Source organism: Polyodon spathula, unplaced genomic scaffold (genome assembly GCF_017654505.1).
Source record: "Polyodon spathula isolate WHYD16114869_AA unplaced genomic scaffold, ASM1765450v1 scaffolds_904, whole genome shotgun sequence".
Taxonomy (NCBI): Eukaryota; Metazoa; Chordata; class Actinopteri; order Acipenseriformes; family Polyodontidae; genus Polyodon; species Polyodon spathula.
Window position 1 is genome coordinate 1 of NW_024472391.1, and position 22474 is coordinate 22474.

Sequence of the window (22474 nt, forward strand, 5' to 3'; positions counted from 1 at the left end):
TTTCTCTAGAAACAAGAGACAGCGGGGTGCGTTAAGTAAACGGGGAGCCCAGTGATAGAACCCACTTCACGGCACGCTTCAGTTCTGCTCCCCCCCGAGCAGCTCGGAGCTGCAGAGCGGATTTCATCAGTGATCAGAGCGAGTGGAAAAATTCTCGCTCCGAGCCGCTCGATAACTTAACGCAGCCGCACAGACAATCGCAGACAGGAAGTGCCTTCTGGAGTGAACCCTCCCTTTAGATTCAGACACTCTCGCATGCACAGTATAGAGTATTAACCGTGTAATTCCTGAGCATTTTTGAAATTGGAAAATCTCAACCAGATTCTTGTACAAAACTGCAGCGAATGTATCTCCGATTTCATTTTTTTTTCTACCCCATTTCCTGTAGATGCCCTCCACAGACCTCTCCGAATCTGGTGAAGGTTTATCTCAGCTGTATGTCGTAGGTATATGGGAATTATTTTCATGTCTTTTTTAAAAAAATTATTTGCTCTGTGTTATATGTAGTCGTCTAAGTTATATTCAGTTTCTGTTTGACCAGATAAGAGAAAGGGTGCTCCCTCCCTCCCTCCCTCCCCCCCTAAGAGAAAGGGTGCTGCCTTCAGTCTAGGGCAGGCTGGAGGCACAGAGACTGAACTGCTCCCTCCCTCCCTCACCCCCCTTAAGAGAATGCACCAACTACTCTAGCCTCTTAGAAGTAAACAATTTTGCAATTCACAAGCCTCACGACAAAAGATTATACTCAGATTATACTCCTGTTACTATTAAATATGTTTTTTGTAATCTGGAGACGGCAGCACATAAAATAGCACTAAACAGTATTTGCTTTTAGACGTGTTCTTGTTTAGCAGAGCACTGCTGCAGTTTAAACGGTACGCATGCAGTGCAAAGCGACACAGAGAAGCGCAGAAAGCCCTGCAGTTTGCTTCAGCCCGTTCTCTCCGTTCGCTCTCAGGGAGTCAGAGCCCCAGTCAGCAGACACTCTTATCGAAGCACAACCCCGAGAGGCCCGTGTTCGTGGAAGGACCCTTTCCCCTGTGGCTGAGGAAGACCTGCGTCTATTACTACACCGTCCGGGCCGACCCTCTACCGCCTGGCGAAAAGGTTGGCACTGTGCGCTTTTGAAACCGGGCCCGGGGGATAAGCGGGCGGCTCTAGTCGAAGGGCCCCTTGTTTCGTACACGTAAACGGTTGTGTTTGCATTCAGGTTGACGAGCCGGTCGACCCGGAGAGGAACTTCTTCTATCCACTGGAGCTGGACTTGGACCTGGACCGGGACCTGGGAGACGACGATGACTTTGACGTGGACGAAGGTAAACTAATTGTCTTTTATTTAAGACTTTAAAAAAAAAAAAAAAAAAAAAAAAAAAAAAAATGATTTATTATTATTATTATTATTATTATTTTAATTTGGTTTTTGAAAGCTCGATTTTAAGTGGTGGATTTTGAAAAACGGGCAGGATAATTGTCTTTGTTACGGTTTTGAAAGCTGCGTAAAAGGAATGCAAGCAAAATGCACAGCTAGGATTAGCGTTGAGAGTTATGCGAATACTGAAGCAATAAAATCAAAGCTTTTTTTTTTCTCTTTAAAGCTCTTTCCTTTCAGGTTTGTTATTATTGTTATTTATTTGGCAGACGCCTTTTTATCCAAGGCGATTTACAGGTGTTCCAGGGCAGCACAGGGTTACAATGCAAGCTTCATATTTAAACACAGTGCAGTTTACAGTAAGTGCAGATAATAGTGCTACTAGAATATAATATGAACTATGATGACAGCAAGTTAGGATTACAGCAAGTTATATCTACAGTGACAGATTAGTAGTGCAAGGAGAGTGCCTGAGCTGAGGATCCAGTAACGTGGTGCTGAGGGCAGGCAAGTCCAGTGCAGAGCAGGAGGGGTAGATCAGTCGGGTAGGGCAGTGCAGGAGGGATGGATCAGTGGAGTGGGGCAGTGCAGAGCAGGGGCGGATCAGTGGAGTGGGGCAGAGCAGGGGCGGAGCAGTGGAGTGGGGCAGTGCAGGAGGGGCGGAGCAGTGGAGTGGGGCAGAGCAGGGGCGGAGCAGTGGAGTGGGGCAGGGCACTCACCATGGTTCTGTTCTCTTGCAGTGGAGGAAGGCCCCGTGTTTGCCTTGTGCATGGCCAGCTCCGGAGACCAGGCGACCCTCGGCAAGTGGATCTCGGGGCTCCAGGAAACGAACCCCATCCTGGGCCGCACCCCCACCGTATTCCGGCTGAATCCCGGGCCCCGAGAGATCCAGGCTTCCTCCGAACCGGAGCGCAAGGAAGATGAGGACCTTTTACAAAGCCGGAAAATGACACAATGATGAATAAATACTGAGGGTTAAACGATCGACAACGTTGGGAGTAAAGCGTGCGACTGGCTGTCAGCAGCACAAGCTAGGTTATGCTTTTGCCGCTAGTCAGGACTATAAAAACACTGGTTTCACCGACACTGATTAGCCTTGGAGCAGCTAATGTTACCGAGGTAGCAGAGTGCAAATCGGGGTCTGTGAAACTAGCCGACCTTTCGGTTTGTCCTCATCTCTCTTGCAGATTTCAAGTTATTTAAAATCTTCGACTTTGTAGGAGCTGAGAACAATTTAAAACAAAAACAAAAAAAAACAAAAAAAAAAGCAAATTATTAGTTCAAGTTAAGTGTTTAGTGAAGTAATTGAGAGCGCAGTTGGAATGAAAACGTGATTGTGAATGACATCCGTTTAACCCTTTAAGCTACACAAGGCATCGAGCGCTTGTTGTTGTTGTTGTTTTCCAAAAAAGGTTTCTTCTTAAAACACATTAGAGAGCCAGTCGAACGTCGCGTGGAGCAGGCTGGCCATTCGGACGAGCGGATCCAAACTGACTGTCTGTCAGTACATTTGAAACCCAGTTTCGTGCACCGCAGTTTTATTTATTTATTTGTGGGACATGTCGGTCCTCTTGTACCTTGAAGGGTTAAACTCCGACTTGCACAATGTTTGTCGTGCAACAAGGGGGTTAGTTTCGAGCAGCGTGCAGTCGGTGAAGCTGTAAAATCATTTTTACTGTTCAAAATCATAACCAGCCTAGGATCTGGGAGAGGGGGATAGACAGCATGCAATTGATTGTGCACGGATTGCTCAGTTTGGTATTTCTCAATGCATTGAAATCTACAAAAACATTCATTTTCAGATCATAATCTCTTTGGAGTAAATTAAAAAAAAAAAAAAAAAAAAAAAGAGAAATCCTTTTGTTTCTGTTTTCTTTTAATACATTACAACACAAAAACTTACACAGCGGCCAGTTGCCTACAGCTCTTCCCAATTGCCTCGCCCGATAGAATTAACACACGCTGCTAAATAAAACCTGCTGAATAATGATACGTTAACACATTGAATTACACGCCGCTTTCAAAATCTAACATGAAACACTGCTGTAACACTACTGTGGCTTCAGGTAGACTTTTTTTTTTTTTTTGCAGTATTATTTTGTAGTTTCTTTGATTACATGATGTTAAATAAAAGATCTAAGTCATAGAGAGATAGATTTTTTTTTTTTTTTTTTTAATTGTCGCAATCCTAAAATTCTAGGTGAAGCAGGGCTTTGTGCTCAGTAGTTCCAATAACAAGCCTGCGCTCTTGTGTTCAGCGTGATAAAGGTTTGGCAGTGAAACACAAGGTCAAAATGCCCTGATTTCTCCCACTGCGCTTTAATCGGCTGCCTAGCCTGTATCGCTACGTTTTGTAAAAACACACAAATAAAACACGTGCATTCCCATCGCAGCGTGCTAACCCTGGAGCAACTTCTTACCTCCCGCTCCCAGTGAAAGGGTGTTTTTTTTTTTTTTCTTCTCTGATCGCCCATCTGAAATCAACTGTCCTTTAGGAAGGAAGCTGCCTTTGATCTTTTAGAACTTCAGCTACATCAATTGCCACTTTTCAGTCAGATACCCTTCATCTTAGAAATGCTCCAAAACTGACAAAGTAGCCTGTCTTCAAACGACACCGAGTGGGTTATAGAAACGGCAGCCACAAACAGAGCACAGAATGCAGCGATGGGAAACACGGACGAGACTTGAAACAAGAGTCAATGAAGCGCATCTTACGAATCGGAAAGGAGGTTTCAGTTTAATACAGTGCAGATATGCCTTCAAAACTCTGTCAATACAAACTGTTGAAAGACAAGCAGCCACTGCTGAAAACAAACAAACAAAACAATGTGTGGAGAACATTCTTTACACGTACAGTTTGTGTTTCATATCACCTTCGGGCATTTTAACAGTTTGTCTGAACCCTGTGGAGTTAAAGAAGTCGCCTTGCCATAACTTTGGGAGAAAAAAAAAAACTGTACGTGCATCATAAATTAGATGCGGAGATAGGAAAGTTAACGCGGTGCAAGTGTGCAGAAAGTGACTGAAAGGGTTATAACTGCAAGTCAAGGCTTGCTGCTGTCATTGTGCGCACACACCAGTGCAAATCCACGCTTTCCTGCCCTGCGCTACCAAAAAAAAAAGCATTCATCAATAACATTGATATAAACTAACATTACATTCATACAATTTGTTTTTGTAAAATACTGACAAAAAATAAATAAATACATCTCCCACCCACCCCCTCCCCCTCCCGTGTTTTTTTCGGGGTGAAACGAATGCATCTTTCTAACCAGGAAACATGCGCCCCAGTCCAGTGTACAGTACTGGGCTTGGTCAGGACACTCTGTCGAGTTTCCAGGTTTAAAAAAGACGTGATAAGGGGTCTTCAGGAATTCATAGGAAGCCAGGGGGACAGCTGCAACTGTTAAAAGTGACAAGCGGTTACTAAAGTCAGTATCTGGAGTCTGCTGCCTCATGGCAGACTCGACACGAGCTCCGGCAGCAGCCTCCAGGAAAGTCTCGGTTAACAGTCTCCTGGCAGCTCACGTTTTTTCCGGGGAGCCCCGACCCCTCACCGCTGCCCGTCCTCGCATGTCGCCGCACTTCAGACACTTGGAGTTTGAATTGCCGTCCTTTTTGGGGATGTGCCAACAGCGAAAGCATCTGATCCTGTACTTTTTGTACCTGAGACATTTTAAAAACAACAACACTAACACAGTTAAAAATGCTCCAAAAGAAGATTGGCATGCCCTCCTATGAGGACAGTGGCCCTCAACGGGCCAAGCAATGGCTGGGCAGAACATATTGGAATCCACATAAATGTTGGAATGGAACTTAGCTAGGACAGGGCTTCTCAAACCCGGTCCTGGGGACCCCCTGCGGCTGCTGGTTTCCATTCCAACCGAGCTCTCAATTACTTAACTAGACCCTTAATTGAACTGATAATTTGCTAATTAGACGTTTTTCCTTGTTTTCAGCTCTTGAACAGTTTGCATATTTCAAGTTAGCTGTAACACTTGATAAGTAAATTGAACTGCAACTGTTCAAGAGCTGAAAACAAGGAAAAAGGTCTAATTAAGCAAATTATCTGTTCAATTAAGGGTCTAGTTAAGTAATTGAGAGCTCGGTTGGAATGAAAACCAGCAGCCGCAGGGGGTCCCCAGGACCGGGTTGGAGAAGCCCCAAGCTGGGGGGTGGGGTGTCAAAAAAACAAAATCCTTTTTGCTCAAAAAAGGAATCCTTTACCTGATCCCACACGCATTGCAGAGCGGAGTCCCGTCTTCAGCATCTCTCCACAGCGGAGTCTTCTTCGTGTTGCAAGAGGCACAGCTTTTATACTCTGCGAGGGGGGGGGGGGGGAAAAAAAAAAAAAAGTAACTTTTTTTTTTTTTTTTTAATTGAATCCTTAGCAGTTCTGCAGTCATGGGTTTCGCTCGAACACTTTCACAGTACATGAAGTCTGTAAAGCCGCTGTGCACAACTCAGGTCACGGAGGGCAGGTACCACCCCCCCCACAACCTGGTTTCTAAATGTGTTAATTGGACCAATTAAGCTTCTAATAAGGTCCCATAAAGGACTTTGGGGTGTAGCTGGAATAAAAACCTGCAGGGAACCCAGCCCTCCAGGACCGAGAAATTGTGTTCACGGCTAAAACAAATAAATAATATTAATAAACAGCTCTGAATTCTGAATGGAAAGAACACACTTGCATTATTGCAATGTGTCAGTTATTAGACATTTCTTAAATACGATAACTGTTATACAAAACAAATATGCTTGAAGTTATGACTGATTCTCTCTCTCTCTCTCTCTCTCTGGATTCTGATCAATGCAATATAGTTCTAATCTCAGGTGTGGGACTCCAGCTGTGACGAAGCAGCCCCCTTACTTATTGGGCAAGGCGAATCGCTTTCCTCTTCGGAGCTGCTGGTCCTGCCAGCATTGACAGGAGAGACAGTTTTACTGCCTCTCGGTCTGCGTCTCATCTTCCAGCATCTCGCACTGCAAAACAAGATCGGTTCGTACGCTTGCAAATGGGGGGGTTAATGCTGGTTCTGTCACTCCTTCTCTTTTCCAAACCCCCTGTTCTGAATTGTTTAATCTAACCAATTAAAAATCCAATCCAGACCCTGAGATGTAGCTACAGCCAAAAAGCTTTGCCTAGAATTGTAGGATTGAGACACAAAATTAAAAACATCTCAAATGAAGTGATCTTATTTATCATCAAGCAATCAAAACAAACTACAAAAATGATAAGGGGGGGAGGGATTCTACCAGAAGGCATAATAGTGGTACAGTAGTTCGTGTTAGATTTTGAAATGTCACATTTTTTAATGTGTGTCGATTTTTTTTTCATTCGGTATATGGAAAACCAGTGTCCAGTTACCAAATGTTTTGGCTGAAGCCTTCATAATGTCAAATATTCAGTATTGATAGTAATATCACAGGAGGTGCAGTGGTTAAAGAGACAGGCTTGTAACCGGGAGGTACCCGGTTCAAATCCCAGCTCAGCCACTGTGTGACCCCCGAGCAAGTCACTTCACCTCCTTGTGCTCCATCTTTCGGGTGAGGCGTTGTTGTAAGTGACTCTGCAGCTGATGCATGGTTCACACGCCTTAGTCCCGTATCTTGTATAGTGCTTTGTGATGGTGCTCTACTATGAAAGGTGCTATATTATTATTATTAATGGTTAAAAAGTTTAGGCAAAACTCTGACCGTTTAACACGCGTCTAACCTTTAAACATTTCATCTTCGGTTTGTGTTATGGTACACGGCGGTGGAGCTGGAGACTGGGTACCTGTATTGTGCAGTGATGAGGAGCCGGCTCTGGTCTGGACTGTCCTTGCTAAGCTGCCTCTGCATATGGATAGTGACTCCTTTGAAGTCTGGGTCCCATCTATTTGCGCTTTTAATCGGGTGTCTCTGTTTCCTTGGCACTCTCCCCCTCTTGCTTAAGTCGACAGGAGAAGTCGATTCCTCCCGACCACCCTCCTGCTTTTCAGCCTCGGCAAAATTCCCACAGCTTTCTGCACGTCTGCTCGACTCGTGCACGTCACCGAACTCCTGTAATGAAACTGCTTGCGTTTCAAACGGAACCGGGGAGGACAGTACGTTGTTCCTCTCCTCAAAGGGGTCCGGTTTGTCTTGGTCAAGCTCATTGGAATTACTGTCCATCTTTCTGTAGGAAACGCCAGCCTGGCTCACTGATGGGTCATCCATACAAGAAAGTCTTGCAAAGTTTCTACCAATGACGCGGCATCCCATAGCTGAATTCTTACCACGCTCCAGTTTTGACATGCTTGCCGGTCTGTCTTCATTCCCAAAGCATCCCTCTGCTGCACAGAAGTGTCCAGAGCTGCTAGTCAATGAAGTTTCAGTAAGGAGATCCAATGTGGTTTTGACTTTTCTTGGGCAACCAGGTGTTCTGAAAGCAAGGCTTTGGAAAGAGCTACCTTCTGTGTTGCGTTGCTTAGGGTCTTCTCCATAAACCTTGACCGTTTCGCCCAACGCAGGTGTGCCTTGTGTCCGCTTCTCTTCCATAACCCTCACTGGTTCAAAAACAAATCCGTCAGCTCTGCTTGTATTGCAGCCATCCTTCGGGTCATAAAGGGCCACCTTCTTGGGCCCCCCTTGGAGGCCCCCAGCAATGGCCTCTTCTGGTTCTTCTTTCTCGGCTTCGTTCGAGAGGACCTCTGGGCATTCCGAGGGCCCTTCTCTTGAAGTTTCCCTCAAGGCGCCCCTCGCTTGTACGAAAGCGGCTGTTGACGGCAAAGCGGGGTCAAGCGAACTCTCCGGGTTCATCAGCTTCTTGCACTGAACACTAATGAGACTCATCACGTCCAGGGAGCTGCAGCTTTCCAGACTCGGTAGGAATTTAAAAGAACCCGAGTAGGTGCTGGGCCGCACGCCAGTTATCGTGTTGCCCGCTTTATCGCTTGGGCAGCTTTGCCTGGGCGGAGCGGGAGGATCGTGGCCTTCGGTTCGTTTTGGAGAGTTTGGTGCGTTGTGGAAAGGGCTCCCATCTATAGATGACTCGAGCATTTCGGTCTTAACAGGAGGAACCAGTTTGGTGGTTTCTTGCAGAAGGTACAGAATTGCAGTCTCCGGCACTTGGACTTCTCGAGCAGAATGCGTCATCAAAACCGGAGTGGGACCTGCAGCGCCATCGGTGCTCCTGAAAGAAACCAAACCCATTTGGGTCACAACTCAATTGTTCTAAACCAGGGAAAGGCTGTCAATTTCAAAAAGCGATTGTAATTCAATAAACAATGCACTTCCATTGGCTGCACAGGGCTCAGTTTGCAAACACACATATGTATTTTTAATTTATTTGAGATCATTGTGTCTTGAAGTAAATGAGGTTACACACATATTATCTTCAATGCAACATAAAAAGGGGCCAGTGCTGATTTTGCTATCACTAGTGACAAAATGTAACTTTTTAAATCCATACATTATTTATGGTGTCGCTTACAAAGTTTATTGGCATTAACATTTCAAATAAAAATAACACTAAATAAAATTACTATAAACTTTAATAGACGGACTTACTTTAGAACCATTACCACATAAATGTGTGTTTGCCATTCGTCTAATTATCTATCAGTTACACTTACCATTTTCTCGGAATAGACCATACAGAAATGAATTTACAAGAATAAAACATTGAATTACTATTAAAAACAAAATTAGATTAAAAAAACACATAGTTCAACAGTTTTACAAACAACATTACGTGAATAAACACAAACAAAACTCGATACATCAAAGTGAAAGCATGTATTATTGAACAGGATGAATGAATACAAACCTTTCTTTTTTTTTATTTTTTAAATGTTTTTCACTGTATCGGTTTTACCTCAGCGTTGGAAACATTCCCAAAATTGAAACACAAAAATGTAACAAACCTGCCGCGGCTGTGCGCGAGGAGCCCGCTCTGGCGCTGGCACGTGAGCGCCCCGTCCCCCGAATCGGGATCGGCCCCGTTCGACGCGCCCGTGCTGCCGTTAACACCACCCCGGGAGCGGGGGCTCGCGTCTGCAACCGTGTCGGTTTTGCAATGCACGGCAACCGCGCCGCCTCGGCGTTTGGCGCTAACTTTGCAACCTTCCGCTGCGGGCCTGCGTGCGCCGTTATCGACTCCGTACTCGGGCTCCAAATAGGCGGGGAACAGCAGGTCCTTTAAAATTGAAAAATCAGGGGGCTGGTCGGATGCATAGGGGTCTCCTTCGGGGTGATTTTCCATTGCGGGCCAACAGAAGAAGGAAATGTGCAGAGTTACATCTTCCTCCTGCGAAACACAAGGATAACGCACAATAACAACGACTAAAATCCTTATAATCAGTCAGACAGAAAGATGCAGAACGAGGGGTCTGAGTGAGACAATCAACGGGCATAACGCTCTCCCGGATGTCTTATCTGCCCCACTGTTGGGTGGCCCATAGGAACCGAACCAGCGATTCCAAATAGGGTGAGGTTTTTAACTAACAAGCATTTCAATTAACGGGGGTGCCCGATGTCGCCAGATATCGCCCGTGTTCCAGTGGGCTGCAATTCGGCACCTCTGGAAGCGGTTAAAGGTGTGACGTTATGAGAGTCGTGAGATTATCACGGGTCCCAGTGCTTAAGATTTAAGAAAAATAAATAAAACAACATTAGCGCTTCCAACTTTCTACTTTTGCACGCTGTACCGCGTTTCTGGAGTAGTGCTTGGCATCCTGGGCCCGTCCGAGAACAGATCTTCCTTGCATTCGAGAATGCGTCCTTTTAGCGTCAAAGCACGACACACCCAGAGCTGCACTGAAGGCAGAAGCGCGCCGTTACTTTTACAAGCGGTTTTAATTCAGGGCACGTCGTTGTGTTTTCACGATATTTACAGAGTGACCAAGGAAATAAAAAAAAAAAAAAAAAAACGTGATTTCGATATTTTTGTTTGAGTAGTAAATCTTATAGATTAGAATGCTCCTTTTGCAAAAAAACAAATCAATAAATAAATGCAAATTAATTAATAAACACACCTCTGAAAAAAAAACCTGAATTTTTACGTATCGACCAACATTGAATGTTTAAGAAAAAAAAATATCAACGAGATTCGTACTGATCATGAACTTTTACAATCAAGTTTTCCGAAATGTTATTTATATATATATATATATATATATATATATATATATATATATATATATATATATATATATATATATAGTTTTGCATCATTAGACTTGTTTTACTATTAACTAAATAGTTGAAAAATTGATCGGCAGTGCTTTTGGAAGCGTGGCATCACAGCTAAGGATTGGTTATTAGATCCTGTCTATGCAAATAAATAAATAAAATAAAGAACTATTTAAAAAAATCGTCACAAACATTTGTTATGTGCGGGATCCGTGCAACCCAAACACGTGTTTCGATCTTCAGCCACCTTGCAGCTACAACAGAACACTCAACAACAAAACAAATCAATAAAATTAAAAATAAATAAATACACTTGCTTGCAAAACTTCAGATCGGCTGTGCCCAACTCCGATTGGGAAGCGCGATCGGTAAACTTAAATACCCCGGGAGAGCGGTTCCGATCTTACTTTTCATCCAAAAAAAAAAAACAAACAAACAACGAGACACGATGTAAAAAGCAGGCAAAGGAACGGGCAAACGATTAAACTACACGGGAAACCGGCTCTGGAAACGCACCTGTACCGGATTCGCTTAATTAACCAATCCAGTTCCAGGCCGAGCCTGTCCGAGCGCATAAACGCGGCTTCAGAAACGAGAGCGTGTTTTGTTTTTGACGGAAAGGTTGGTGGGTTTTACGCATGCACGGATAGCTTCTCCAGCGGTGTTTTAATTGCTGTTCACGACTGTGAGGAAGTATGTTGTTTTTTTGCTTAAATAGATAGATAGATAGATAGATAGATAGATAGATTTAGTTGGCAAGGCAAGCCCGTTTGTAAGACTTGCAAGAGTTGGGAAACAAACTTAAGATGAAACCAAAACCGTAAGAACTACATGAAGAAAACTGTTGTTAAAAGTTGGCAACACGTACTGACACACTTGGGTATTCGTGCTTGTATAACTTAATATTTCGAAGAGAGCTGTGTTTGTTATCCATTACACTAACACTAAAGGCGTAAGCTGTCTTTTGAAATCTATCAAGTCGCCCGAGGGGGTTGGAGAGGGTATAATGCGCGTTTTGTTGCGTTGTAAATTGTGTGATTGAGATGGCTTTGTGGGCACTAGCAGATCGGTGGTGCAGTTTCGGTTTTACGTTTCTGTTTGTCGTTAATTCACATGTGATTTGCTAAATGAAATACAGGTGCGTTACCCGGGCAGCGCTGCTCGCTGTTTTCCGCTGTTGTGTTTTCTGATTCGTAATCGAAGTGATTTTGAATTCACCGCTCGCCTGGAGCTCGGAAGGACTCTCTTTTCACCATCCCTGTCCTTCACTGCGTGGGTGAGGATGTCGCTAGAAACACTGAGAAACTTCACGAATCCGTTGATGAACATTTCGGCTAGAAGTCTTTTTTTCGGAGCCTTGGAGACTTCTAACTGCGGTGAAGTTACCTTTTGGTTAATTATAGTATTTGTTTTAAAACAATTGAGTTTTTATATATATATATATATATATATATATATATATATATATTATATATATAATATATATATATATATATATATATATATATATATATAATATATATATATATATATATATATATATATATATATATATATATATATATATATATATCTGTATATATATAAAAAATCTGTTGTAATGTTTAATAAAATAAATACAACTAAATTTGCTCGTAACTGAATGTTTGTCATTTCTTTAAACTCAATGTTATATTTCCCAGTACATATCCCTTCAACCGCTCGGAATAGAATCAGTCGATTGAAAGGGACGTTATCGAGCAGAAATCGTCCCATACGTACCTACTAGCCTCCCAACCCCTAAATCTAGCGTCTGCCCCAAACATAATCTCAACCCCTAACCCTATTACTATTAAACTAATCTACTATCATTTCAACAGCGCTTCTTTAGCGCCATCTAGCGGCTTTCACATCCGCCATCCATTAAAGCGCTTGGTCTGGAGCGACTGTAGCTGCAGGGAGACTGGCAGGTCCCCACTGCCCCTCTCCCATGGGAGGACGACGTGCCATTGAATCGACTGGCCCTAATCCGATCGGGTGACTGCGCCTATCACGTCCAGTTTCCTCTCTGTGGATCTATTTTATTATGCAGATCTTAATATTGATAGTTTTTTGTTTGTTTTTTAAGTGAGGGTTGTTTTCAATGAAGACAAATGTTTGGGAAATAAAACTTTAAAATATTTTATTGTACACAGACACACACAGAGTTTATGACAAACCACCTAATAAAAACACACACAAAAAATATAATACAGTACTGTGTATGAGTTGCATATAGCCATTGTGCCTGTGTTCAGCATTATACAGTAATTTGTGTACTTGGTTACATTATTTACAGCATTATATATAATTACAGAGCTTAGGCTTTCTAGAAGTGTGGGTTATGACAGCAATGGTATTTTAACAGCAGGATGGTAACGGGCTAAGGTATGACAAGGCAGAATGACGGGCCGTTCTCTGCCGGCGTGCTTCCCCGCTCTTGTAAATCAGCCCTCGGAGGGTGGGGACGCGACACGCTACAGTGTTCGTTAACGCGAGGACTTAAGGTTCACAGAGGAAAGGGAACGCGCTTGTAATGTTGCCGTGGCTTTCTGCAGAATCCACTACACGGATCAGTTACATTTTCAAAAATGAAAATCACAATGCAAGCTGTATTTATTTACGCAATGTGATAATTACATTCAGACTTTTGCCTTGAACAAAAATCACAGAGTAAGTTATTATAACAATTTAAAGAGAAAATTAAAATAACAGGTAGACGCTGCTGGTTGAAAATGCTAGGAATGAGGGCGATGGTACCTGATGGGTTCAGACAGGCCCCTGCCAGATCACAAGCGCTTATCAACACAGTCCCAATTCCTCTCAGACACTGACTGTCTGCCTGTAACCCTGAAACTGAAACAGGGTGCTCCCCTGGGCTGCCTGCACAGAGCGGGCTGACCCTGCTAACGAGGTGTGCAGGGCTAGCTAACACTCCTGAGGTGAATTCCAGTGAACAGCACTGAGTTTAAATACTCTGGAAGTGTTTTTTTTTTTTTTCATAAAGAGAGAATGGAAGCTCCGTCTCCTTTTTTGTAATCAGACAGGAAATGTGACCTTTTCTTTTATTTTCATATCAATTCAGCCACTGACCCCTGAGAGGCAGCGGATCATTTTAACTGAGGATCCGACAAAAAAACGGGAGGGTTGCTCATAAACGTGAAACAAAGCAGGCGGTAATAAACTTGCGTCTTTTCGTTAGGCCCCGGACACCCTGCCCTCTGCTTTAGGACCTCTGCAATGCTGTACTGAAGCTCCATCGCCTTGCACTCTGAAGCCGTCGTGGACACTGGCCAGCAGAGGACCGTCAAGCCCCTGTAGCACCCCCCCCCCCCCCCCCCTCCCCCTCCCATGGGTCCACTCTGCCGGTCAGTGTGGCTTGGGCGTGTGTCCGTCCACGTAGAAGTTGCGTGTGATTTTGGGCAGGGTGAGCTCCATGCCCTCCAGCTCAGGGGTCAGGATGATCTGGCAGCCCAGGCGAGAGTTCTCCTGGAGCAGGGGAGCCATGTCCAGCATGTCATCTTCTCTGGAAGAGGAGAGGGAGAGAGCAAAACGAAGAGCGAAAATACCGGGCGATTAGAACAGGCAAGATCACTGGCTCAACACACATGCACACGCACACGCACACACACACACGTAGATAAACTGACAACTGAAATGCTGAAAACAGAGCTGCGGCCTATTCTAGCAAGTGCAGTATCTCAAAGCGCTTTATGAGTCAATAAAAACTAAAAATACAATAAAAAATGAATTAAAAAAAACACAAAAGGTTTAAATTATTCCAAGGCTTCTGGTTATCAACACGCTTACCTCTCATCTGGTTCTGGCAGTTTATCCTGGTACCCGTCGCTTACATACACGTGACACGTAGAACACGCTAGCGAGGCTTCACACGCACCTGAGAGACAGAGACAGAGATGACAATCAAACACAGTGACCAGGCTTGCGTCTGACATGGGGATCTGAACTCCAATCCCATCGCTCTGCCGTCGTCTCATTTAAAATTCACAGCCAGCTTGGATCCGGTCGTCCTCCCGGCGACGCTCGAGTCGCTCCCAAATGCATTTTGAGGAGAAACCGTTTGAACAGGAAGGGGTTACGGAAAGCCATGCAAGTACCCTGTACAGCAGAATGCGAGAGTGATTACAGGTCCGTGTTTTCCTTTGATAGGAACACAGTTTTGGAAGAGCAGACATTTCAGTATCTGTCTCGGCATTGGAAAAAAATCCATCAGAGAAGAACGACAATCGCAAACTAAAACAATCATTTTCTCTGCGATTATTGGCACAGAATTTTGGATCCCAGTGCAAATAACAAAGAAACCTACAGTGGCAAAAGGTGCAACCCAGACAGAGGTCCATCGCTTAAAATAGTCTGTCACATCTTACAGGATCAGCTTCTACTGTCTCTGGACCATTTTTATTATTATTATTATTATTATTATTATTATTATTATTAATAAGTAATTTAGCAGAGTCGCTTCCAATAGGACCTTGTTTGTTTTGCGTCTCATCCAAAGGACGGAGCACAAGGAGGTTCGGTGACTCGCTCAGGGTCTCACACACAGTGGCTGAGCTGGGATTTGAACCGGGGTCCTCCTCGTATCCAGCCCCTATCTTTAACCACCAAGCCTCCTGTAAGAGAGACGGACAGAAAGCAGCTGGAGATTCACCTCGGTCTCACCTTCCAGCTCAATGCCATGTTTGTGAGCAAGATAAAGCACATTATCCCCGACTCTGCCCTTCACTGGAATCCTCCGTCCTGAACGGTCCACGTACACAACGTTCACCCTGCGAGAGAGGGAGGGTGAGGTCGGAGAGAGAGGGGGGAGAGAGGGAGAGAGAGAGAGAGAGAGGGCGAGAGAGAGATGAAAAAAATGAATAAATCATAACACAAGCTGTACTTATGCAATTTCAGTTTCTTATTTCATATCGAGGGGGCCAAAAAAGCATCTGAAGACTACAGATTGCAGAATTAACCGCTGCACTTAGCTTTGGCTTCTGCGTTCACAATCTGGAGTAAGTTATCATAACAATACAGTTAAAGAGAACATTTAAATAACAGCTAGATGCTGCCAGTTAAAAACTAGAAATGCTCCAGAAAATGACGAAGCAGCCTGTCCTGGAGCGTAATGGTCATTTAAACTAATTTGGAGTTGGTACAGTTTACCAGAAAAAGCGTTGTCAACACATTTTGTAACAAAACCGATCCGCTGGCTTCACTCACACATCCTTGCTGCATTCCCGCTCCGCCCCTTCCTCGTCACTGTGGCGGAGACCTGATAAGAAATATTATTAGTGCTGGTAAGTAAGAAGATGAGGGGTTTCATGTTTAAATATTGTTTAAAAAAACGCACATTATTTCATTTTGCTACACTACAAAACCTGTACCATATTACATTATTATAAACAATACTTCAGGTGTCAAATAAACCAGGCAGCCCATGCAAACAATTACTCATTCACGAAAGACAGCTTCTGCCCAGCAGAATGCATGACATCATTGCAGACTGACCTCCTCTGAAGACGGAGAGCCGGTACGTGTACGTGTAGGAGCAAAGCCGGCTCTTCGTGTCTCGAATCGGGACAGACGATCACACACGCACACAGAGTCAGTCTGCAATGTTGTTTGCAAAATTCAGCTCGGTGCTCGCTTACTTATGTTGTATTCGGGGTAGAAATGCCGGTTTGTTTTTTTTACCGGTTGCTCAACCCGACTCCTTCACCACCATTGCTTTACACAACAACACGACTGACGGAAGCGTCAACATTGCACAACAGTCTCATTTCAGAAGAAGCATTCTGGTTTTTCCAAGTCAATGCGTTTTTTACGAAACGATTTGAAGAATGCAGCGAAGCAAAGACCAGTAAAGAGCACCTCTTCTTACCCGCCGACGTGTGCAGACTCCTGCAGGCAGTCTGATACCTGGACCCCTGCTGTAAGTGCCTGCGGTGCTTCAGTCCAGCCCGGTTTGAAAGACTCGGGACATTAGAAACTCTTCCAACTGCCAAAGTCATTCCCATGCTTTTTCTGAGCACTGTGGAAGCAGCCATGACAGTGCTGTGGTCATGTGATCTCCGCGGAGCCCGTCCGATCTAGTCTGCACCGCGACTTCGATGGTGTGCACTGCAGGGAAAAAAATGAAATAAAACATATATATATATATATATATATATATATATATATATATATATATATATATATATATATATATATATATATATATATACGTGGGTTACATTTCTTTCTAGAATAAAATATTATGTTATGTTTTTAATATATTATGTTATGTTTATATATTATGTTTTTAAGGCTGCCGTACTGAAAATATCGTGCAAAAACGTTGTCGGTGAATTAAAGATTTATACGCTGTATTTACACAGTCACTATAAAGATAGAAGACTGTAGCAGTTCAGCTGACGGTCCACCAGAGGTCGCTGCTGGCGTATTCGCAGAACAGCACGTCAACGCAAAATTAGACGAACAAACAGCGTCTAAACGTGTTGCCGTCCAAAATGCAAAATTAAAGCAATTGACGTAAAGACCAAACCGATGCAGCTGGGCTGACGACAACTAGGAGAAGCTGTGACCCCCCAAGACAGGGTTTCTGGGAGAAATAACATCCCATGATGCTTTGAAAACATGGTTATTGTGTGCCTTTTAGGACTTGCCACAAGCATACGTGGATACAGCAGGGCTGGGATTAAGACTCCTGTTGCATAGCAGTTTCACGCAGTCCAGGTTTTACTTCGTTAAGCCCCAGTGTTTCTAGGTAACAAGCGCAGGTGCGTCTCATTAAACTCTCACTAACAGTGGGTGTGATGCTAAACATTTCGTTACATGCAAATGAAGACTCAACTGCCCGCGGCTAACAACGCACAACGCTTTCGCTTCAGTAGCTGTGAGTGTTTTGACAGGAGCTCGGAGACGCATGAGGAGAGCACAGCGTTGCCGCTGATTTGCGATCTGCCCTTGCTGGAGTGAATCCAGGGCTTTATCCCAGGTAAACCTGAGAGCCATTGTCACATCTCTCGTGGGTTACAGCACAGTGGCTCGGTGGTCCGGTGGATAGAGAAAGGGGCTTGAGACCAGGAGGTTCAAATCCCGGCTCAGCAACTGAACCCCTGTGTGTGTGTGAGACCCTGAGCAAGTCACTGAACCTCCTTGTGCTCCGTCCTTCGGATGAGACGCAGAACAAACGAGGTCCTCTTGGAAGAGACTCTGCAGCAGCAGCAGGTGACGAGTCATAGTTCACCCGCCTAGTCTCTGTAAATCGCTTTGGATAAAAGCATCAGCTAAACGAGTAGTCTCGTAATAACGGAAGGATAGTGGAATCCACTGTATGTTATATGAGAGACTTTGGGACTTTTTCCCTCACTAGGTGGTGCTGTGGGCTCGTTTAGGAGCTATGCTTCCTTCTCATCCTGGAGATGTGTACTGAAGCCTTTTGACCACGAATCGTTCAGGCAGGATTAAACCGTGTTCTAGAGAGGTACTGCCGCGATGAAGTGCTGGCTTTGCAGGGTCTGCTGATAATTACATCGAGGGTGAAGCCTTTTCTTTCACGTGATAATGTACTGTTGTTCTGGAAGTAGGGCTGGAGCCCTCCGGGATCAACGCAGCTTCACATTGGCTTTGCTCGCTGATGAAGAGATATGATTATCTGAAGGAAACCATTTCCTGCCCTGTAATCAAGCATCAGTGAGAGACATACGCAACGCATGAACTTGGCTGCCCGTCTGTCGAGAAGAGAGACAAACATGAAATATTTACCTGGCTGAGGTGCGAGATATGCAAAGGGGGACTTTAAAACTAGCAAATCTGCACATTTGGGGCAAGAGACATGGGCTGGGAAAATCAGACTGTGACAACAGACAACTACCGCAGCTATATCCCCTGTGGAAGATCCACCAGACTCTCTCAGCTCCATGCAGCCGAATGCAGTAGAATGAGAGCGACCCGATTGACGCCAGCACGCCGGTGGCAGAAGGACGAACCCACTTGTGACAGAATAGCGTCACGGCCCAAGCCGTCACCTCAGAGACTCGGAGGCACAAGCCGCAGTGAAGCGCCGTCACGCACAAGCACAAAACAGGCACGACGGCACCAGGGCCAAAATAATCAGACAAAAAGACTTGAACCTTCGCAAGGCTGCGCTTTGCATGTACCGTTTAAGTGGCGTCTCATTGTCTGTTTAAAAGCTGTAATTATCAGTCCCTCGCCTTTCAGTCTCTCATGTCACAAAACACTGAGGTCTGTCACACCTCCGTTTACTCCTCACCCCCAGCGTGTGAACATCAAACTGCCAGCCTCGGGTGAACCCAACCAACCCTGCTCCCAGCAGCGCTGTCCTTACTGCGACATGATGAAACACCGTGTTCTAGATAGATCCAACTGTCTACATAGAGCCAACTGTCTAATCTACTTATGCATCGTATTAAACCCCTAACCCTAGTTTTGAGGTTCGCTGTATCAAACCCCCAGGTCTCCCCTGGCGTGTTGCGCAGTGGCACTGAAACCCGGTCTCCTAAAATCAAATCCCAAGCCTCTCCATGTTCCCTTTAATTAACACTCTCACTGAGCAATCTTGAACAATGGGAGCAGCGGGCAGACCCATGCTGAGGGGGGTGGGCTGGGAGAGGTCGTTTCCTTGGAGGGGGGGTTGCTGAGCAGTTGGTTTCCTTGACGTGAGAACCAGCCAGAGAATTCCAGACCTTCTCCTCAACTGTCAGGCAACTGCAGCTCGAAACAGATGCAGCGAAGGGGCTTGGCAATGCAGACTTACTGGACACAGAGCCCAGCTTCAAAACATGAGCTAGACCCCCTGATTCAGCAACTCCACTCTGCAAAGTGGCTCTTTATACAACGAGAAACGGAGAGTGTGAATTATTTAACAGATTCTTCTCAACATGTCGGGCAGTCATGAACATTGATTCTGAGATCAGCGATCAGTAATAGTCTTTGTGGATTTTAAACCGATCTCTTTGTATAATAAACACACCGCGGCCTGGACTTGTCTTAGCTTGACTCAGTGATGCGACAAGGCGAAGACAAAGGCAGCTGTGAAACTGTTGAAGAAATCTAGACAATGAGAAGGGGGGGTTATCTCTCCTAGTGGAGTGCGCAGCATCGCTCGCACCATTTCAATTGAAGTACAGCGATGTTTACACTTGATCTCTGAACGCAGTCAAAACAAAACCTTTTTTTTTTAAAAAAAAAGCAAATTCAATGTTCTCTTCCAATCAGATAGCTGATACAAATTCCAAGTGATAAAGAAATATTCGAGGTTGCAGTTCTAAGATGTACACTGAGTGCCTCTCAGGGTAAACAGAGTTTGTTAATTCTCCTTTTTTAAAGGACTGTTTTAAGCTTTGAAAAAAAAAACAGGTTTTAACAAAAATGTATTGAAACTGTCTAAATATTTGCAGGGCTGCGGTAGCACACACATTTTATTTTATATAGCGCCCTCACTTCACGCCACGACATCCCCGAGCACTGATACAACGCTTAAGAAACGTATAACTGCCTCCCATCCAATTCTAAAATCGCACCCCTGTTCCTATTAGTTTGGATAATAGACACCGCATGAGGAAAACTCCGAAGATAACGTGTCCTGTTTGCATTTCACAATAGTCCCACTCGTCAGAAGAGACAGAGGGAGGAGCGCTGATGATATTTCCAGAATTCCACAGAGAGATAATGCAAAGGCATTCTTTTTTGTTGTTGTTGTTCGGAGCGCTGGTAAGTACTCGTGCAAATTCTCTTATTCTCCTGAGCCATTTTTCTTGAATCGACGGGCTGTGCGTTAAACCTGCTCTCTTAAACCCCTCTCTTAGACGAAGCCCAGGTTAGAAACGCTACACTACTGAGGGCAACTCAGTAGAATGCTTTACAATACATCTGTGGGCTTTACAATGCTTGCCTAGGCTTTCTCTGTGCTTTATTACACTTTGCAAGGCTTTTACTATGGTAGACATCTATATAGGATAGTCCAGGAACAGTGGCTTGAAACCTGGTTCCAGGAGACGTAGTTTGAGGTTGTTGTATCAAACCCCCAAGTCTCCCCTGGTGTGCCGTGCAGCGGCCTCAAACCTGGTCTCCTGAAACCAAGTTCTGAGCCACAAAGTGGCTTCATGTCCCTCGGCTTTGCAGAAACCACTGACGAGGCAACAAAAATGAATTTCTCTCTGCATGCAGTTTGGTTAATCTCTGGTCAGGTATTCTTCCCAGATTGAATTTAACTGGATCCAAAGCTAAGGTACTAAAGGGTCTTGCAATCAAGTATTCTTCAGCCAGTACCTTTCTGCTAGAAACGACGTTCGTAAGAAGAAAGCGGTGGCAGTCCCTTCCTGTAACGTACACAAGACAGCAAGCTGAGACAGGCTGGCTTACTGTCAGGCAGGATTTATGGGGAGGCAGCTCTGATGCAACAGATGATGAAAGCTACATTGTTGGTTTTGGCAGAGCCCCAGGGAAGTAAAAATGGCAGAGCCATTCCCACACTAGATCAATTCCAGAAACTAGACTTGGAACAGGAAGGCGTTCTGCCCTGGACTGCCCTGGACTGGAGGGAGCACTCTTTCTCTTAGGGGGTGAGGGAGGGAGGGAGGGAGCAGTTCAGTCTCCATTCCTCAAGCCTGCCCTGGACTGGAGGGAGCACCCTTTCTTGCATTCTGAGACTTGGGTTCAGTGCCCGGTGTTGAAATAACCCTTAGATTTCCATCTAAGAATTCCCCAAACCTTGGCACAAACCATCAACCTGTTACCTTTTCAAATGAGCAAAATAAACACCAGCGAATCAAATGGCTTTCACTTGAAAAGGTTTGATTCGTTTGGCTGCCAAACCAGTTTTAGGAATGCAGTGCGTTGAGTGGGCTCTGGGCAGGGCTCTGGGTGGGACTGCAGGTTGGGGCAGGTATTTCTGCTGTAATATGTTCATTAATCTAAGTATTTTACAGTTCTCACCACACAGCTTGGATATGTGACAGTTTCTCACTACCCACCCTCCCTCACCTCTGCAAAACAGTTCCAGGTTCTTTTCATTGCATCTCTTAACAGGCCAGGGCATGTTCACCAGGAAGAGCCACAAGCATTGCCAGCATTTCTATAGATTTACAGTCAGAACATTTACCAGCGAGAGGAGGTCATCGATGCCAGTCCAGTTCCTAGTAGCTGATTGATCTCAAAACTTTGTCAAGATGGGCCTTGAAGGATCCCAGTGATTCAGCATCAACAGCATGACTAGGTAACCCATTCCATCCCCTCACCACTCTCTGTGTGAAGAAGAGTCTCCTTCAGCAACATGACTAGCTAACCCATTCCATCCCCTCACCACTCTCTGTGTGAAGAAGAGTCTCCTTCAGCAACATGACTAGGTAACCCATTCCATCCCCTCACCACTCTCTGTGTGAAGAAGAGTCTCCTTCAGCAACATGACTAGGTAACCCATTCCATCCCCTCACCACTCTCTGTGTGAAGAAGAGTCTCCTTCAGCAACATGACTAGGTAACCCATTCCATCCCCTCACCACTCTCTGTGTGAAGAAGAGTCTCCTTCAGCAACATGACTAGGTAACCCATTCCATCCTCTCACCACTCTCTGTGTGAAGAAGAGTCTCCTTCAACAACATGACTAGGTAACCCATTCCATCTCCTCACCGCTCTCTGTGTGAAGAAGAGTCTCCTTCAGCAGCATGACTAGGTAACCCATTCCATCCCCTCACCACTCTCTGTGTGAAGAAGAGTCTCCTTCAGCAGCATGACTAGCTAACCCATTCCATCCCCTCCTGGTTTTCAGCAACACAAAGAAGCTTTTGAAATTCAGACTTATCAGGAAACAGATGAAGGGGGAGCAATGTAAATAAGCAGACAGCACCAGGATGGTACTTGCAATACAGAGCAAAAGAGATTCTTCAAACCTGATAAGTTCAAAGAG

General features: G+C 44.7%; 2 protein-coding genes across 2 annotated transcripts; one reads left to right on the plus strand and one right to left on the minus strand.

Annotated features, from left to right (window-relative positions):
* The first annotated feature begins 22 nt into the window (after positions 1-22).
* Positions 23-3391, plus strand: LOC121309150 (evolutionarily conserved signaling intermediate in Toll pathway, mitochondrial-like). The gene is made up of 4 exons (XM_041242057.1): positions 23-446; positions 956-1104; positions 1208-1313; positions 2107-3391. The coding sequence occupies exons 1-4, from the start codon at positions 389-391 to the stop codon at positions 2322-2324; spliced, it is 531 nt and encodes a 176-aa protein (XP_041097991.1). The 5' UTR covers positions 23-388; the 3' UTR covers positions 2325-3391.
* Positions 3392-12695: 9304 nt separating this feature from the next.
* fdx2 (ferredoxin 2) lies at positions 12696-20901 on the minus strand. Its single transcript, XM_041242056.1, has 6 exons — positions 20840-20901; positions 16428-16666; positions 15767-15818; positions 15224-15330; positions 14351-14438; positions 12696-14066 (listed from the first exon to the last, which is right to left on the minus strand). The coding sequence occupies exons 2-6, from the start codon at positions 16591-16593 to the stop codon at positions 13910-13912; spliced, it is 570 nt and encodes a 189-aa protein (XP_041097990.1). The 5' UTR covers positions 16594-16666; positions 20840-20901; the 3' UTR covers positions 12696-13909.
* Positions 20902-22474: the final 1573 nt, after the last annotated feature.

Excerpts from the sequence above, each read along its gene's own strand:
- LOC121309150 (XM_041242057.1), top strand. The coding sequence starts at position 389 with ATGCCCTCCACAGACCTCTCCGAATCTGGTGAAGGTTTATCTCAGCTG. Across the intron at positions 447-955 it reads ATCTCAGCTGTATGTCGTAG|GGAGTCAGAGCCCCAGTCAG; the intron begins GTATATGGGAAT and ends GTTCGCTCTCAG. Across the intron at positions 1,314-2,106 it reads TGACTTTGACGTGGACGAAG|TGGAGGAAGGCCCCGTGTTT; the intron begins GTAAACTAATTG and ends GTTCTCTTGCAG.
- fdx2 (XM_041242056.1), bottom strand. The coding sequence starts at position 16,593 with ATGGCTGCTTCCACAGTGCTCAGAAAAAGCATGGGAATGACTTTGGCA. Across the intron at positions 15,819-16,427 it reads GAGTCTGCACACGTCGGCGG|GTCTCCGCCACAGTGACGAG; the intron begins GTAAGAAGAGGT and ends ATTTCTTATCAG. Across the intron at positions 14,439-15,223 it reads ACATGGCATTGAGCTGGAAG|GTGCGTGTGAAGCCTCGCTA; the intron begins GTGAGACCGAGG and ends TCTGTCTCTCAG.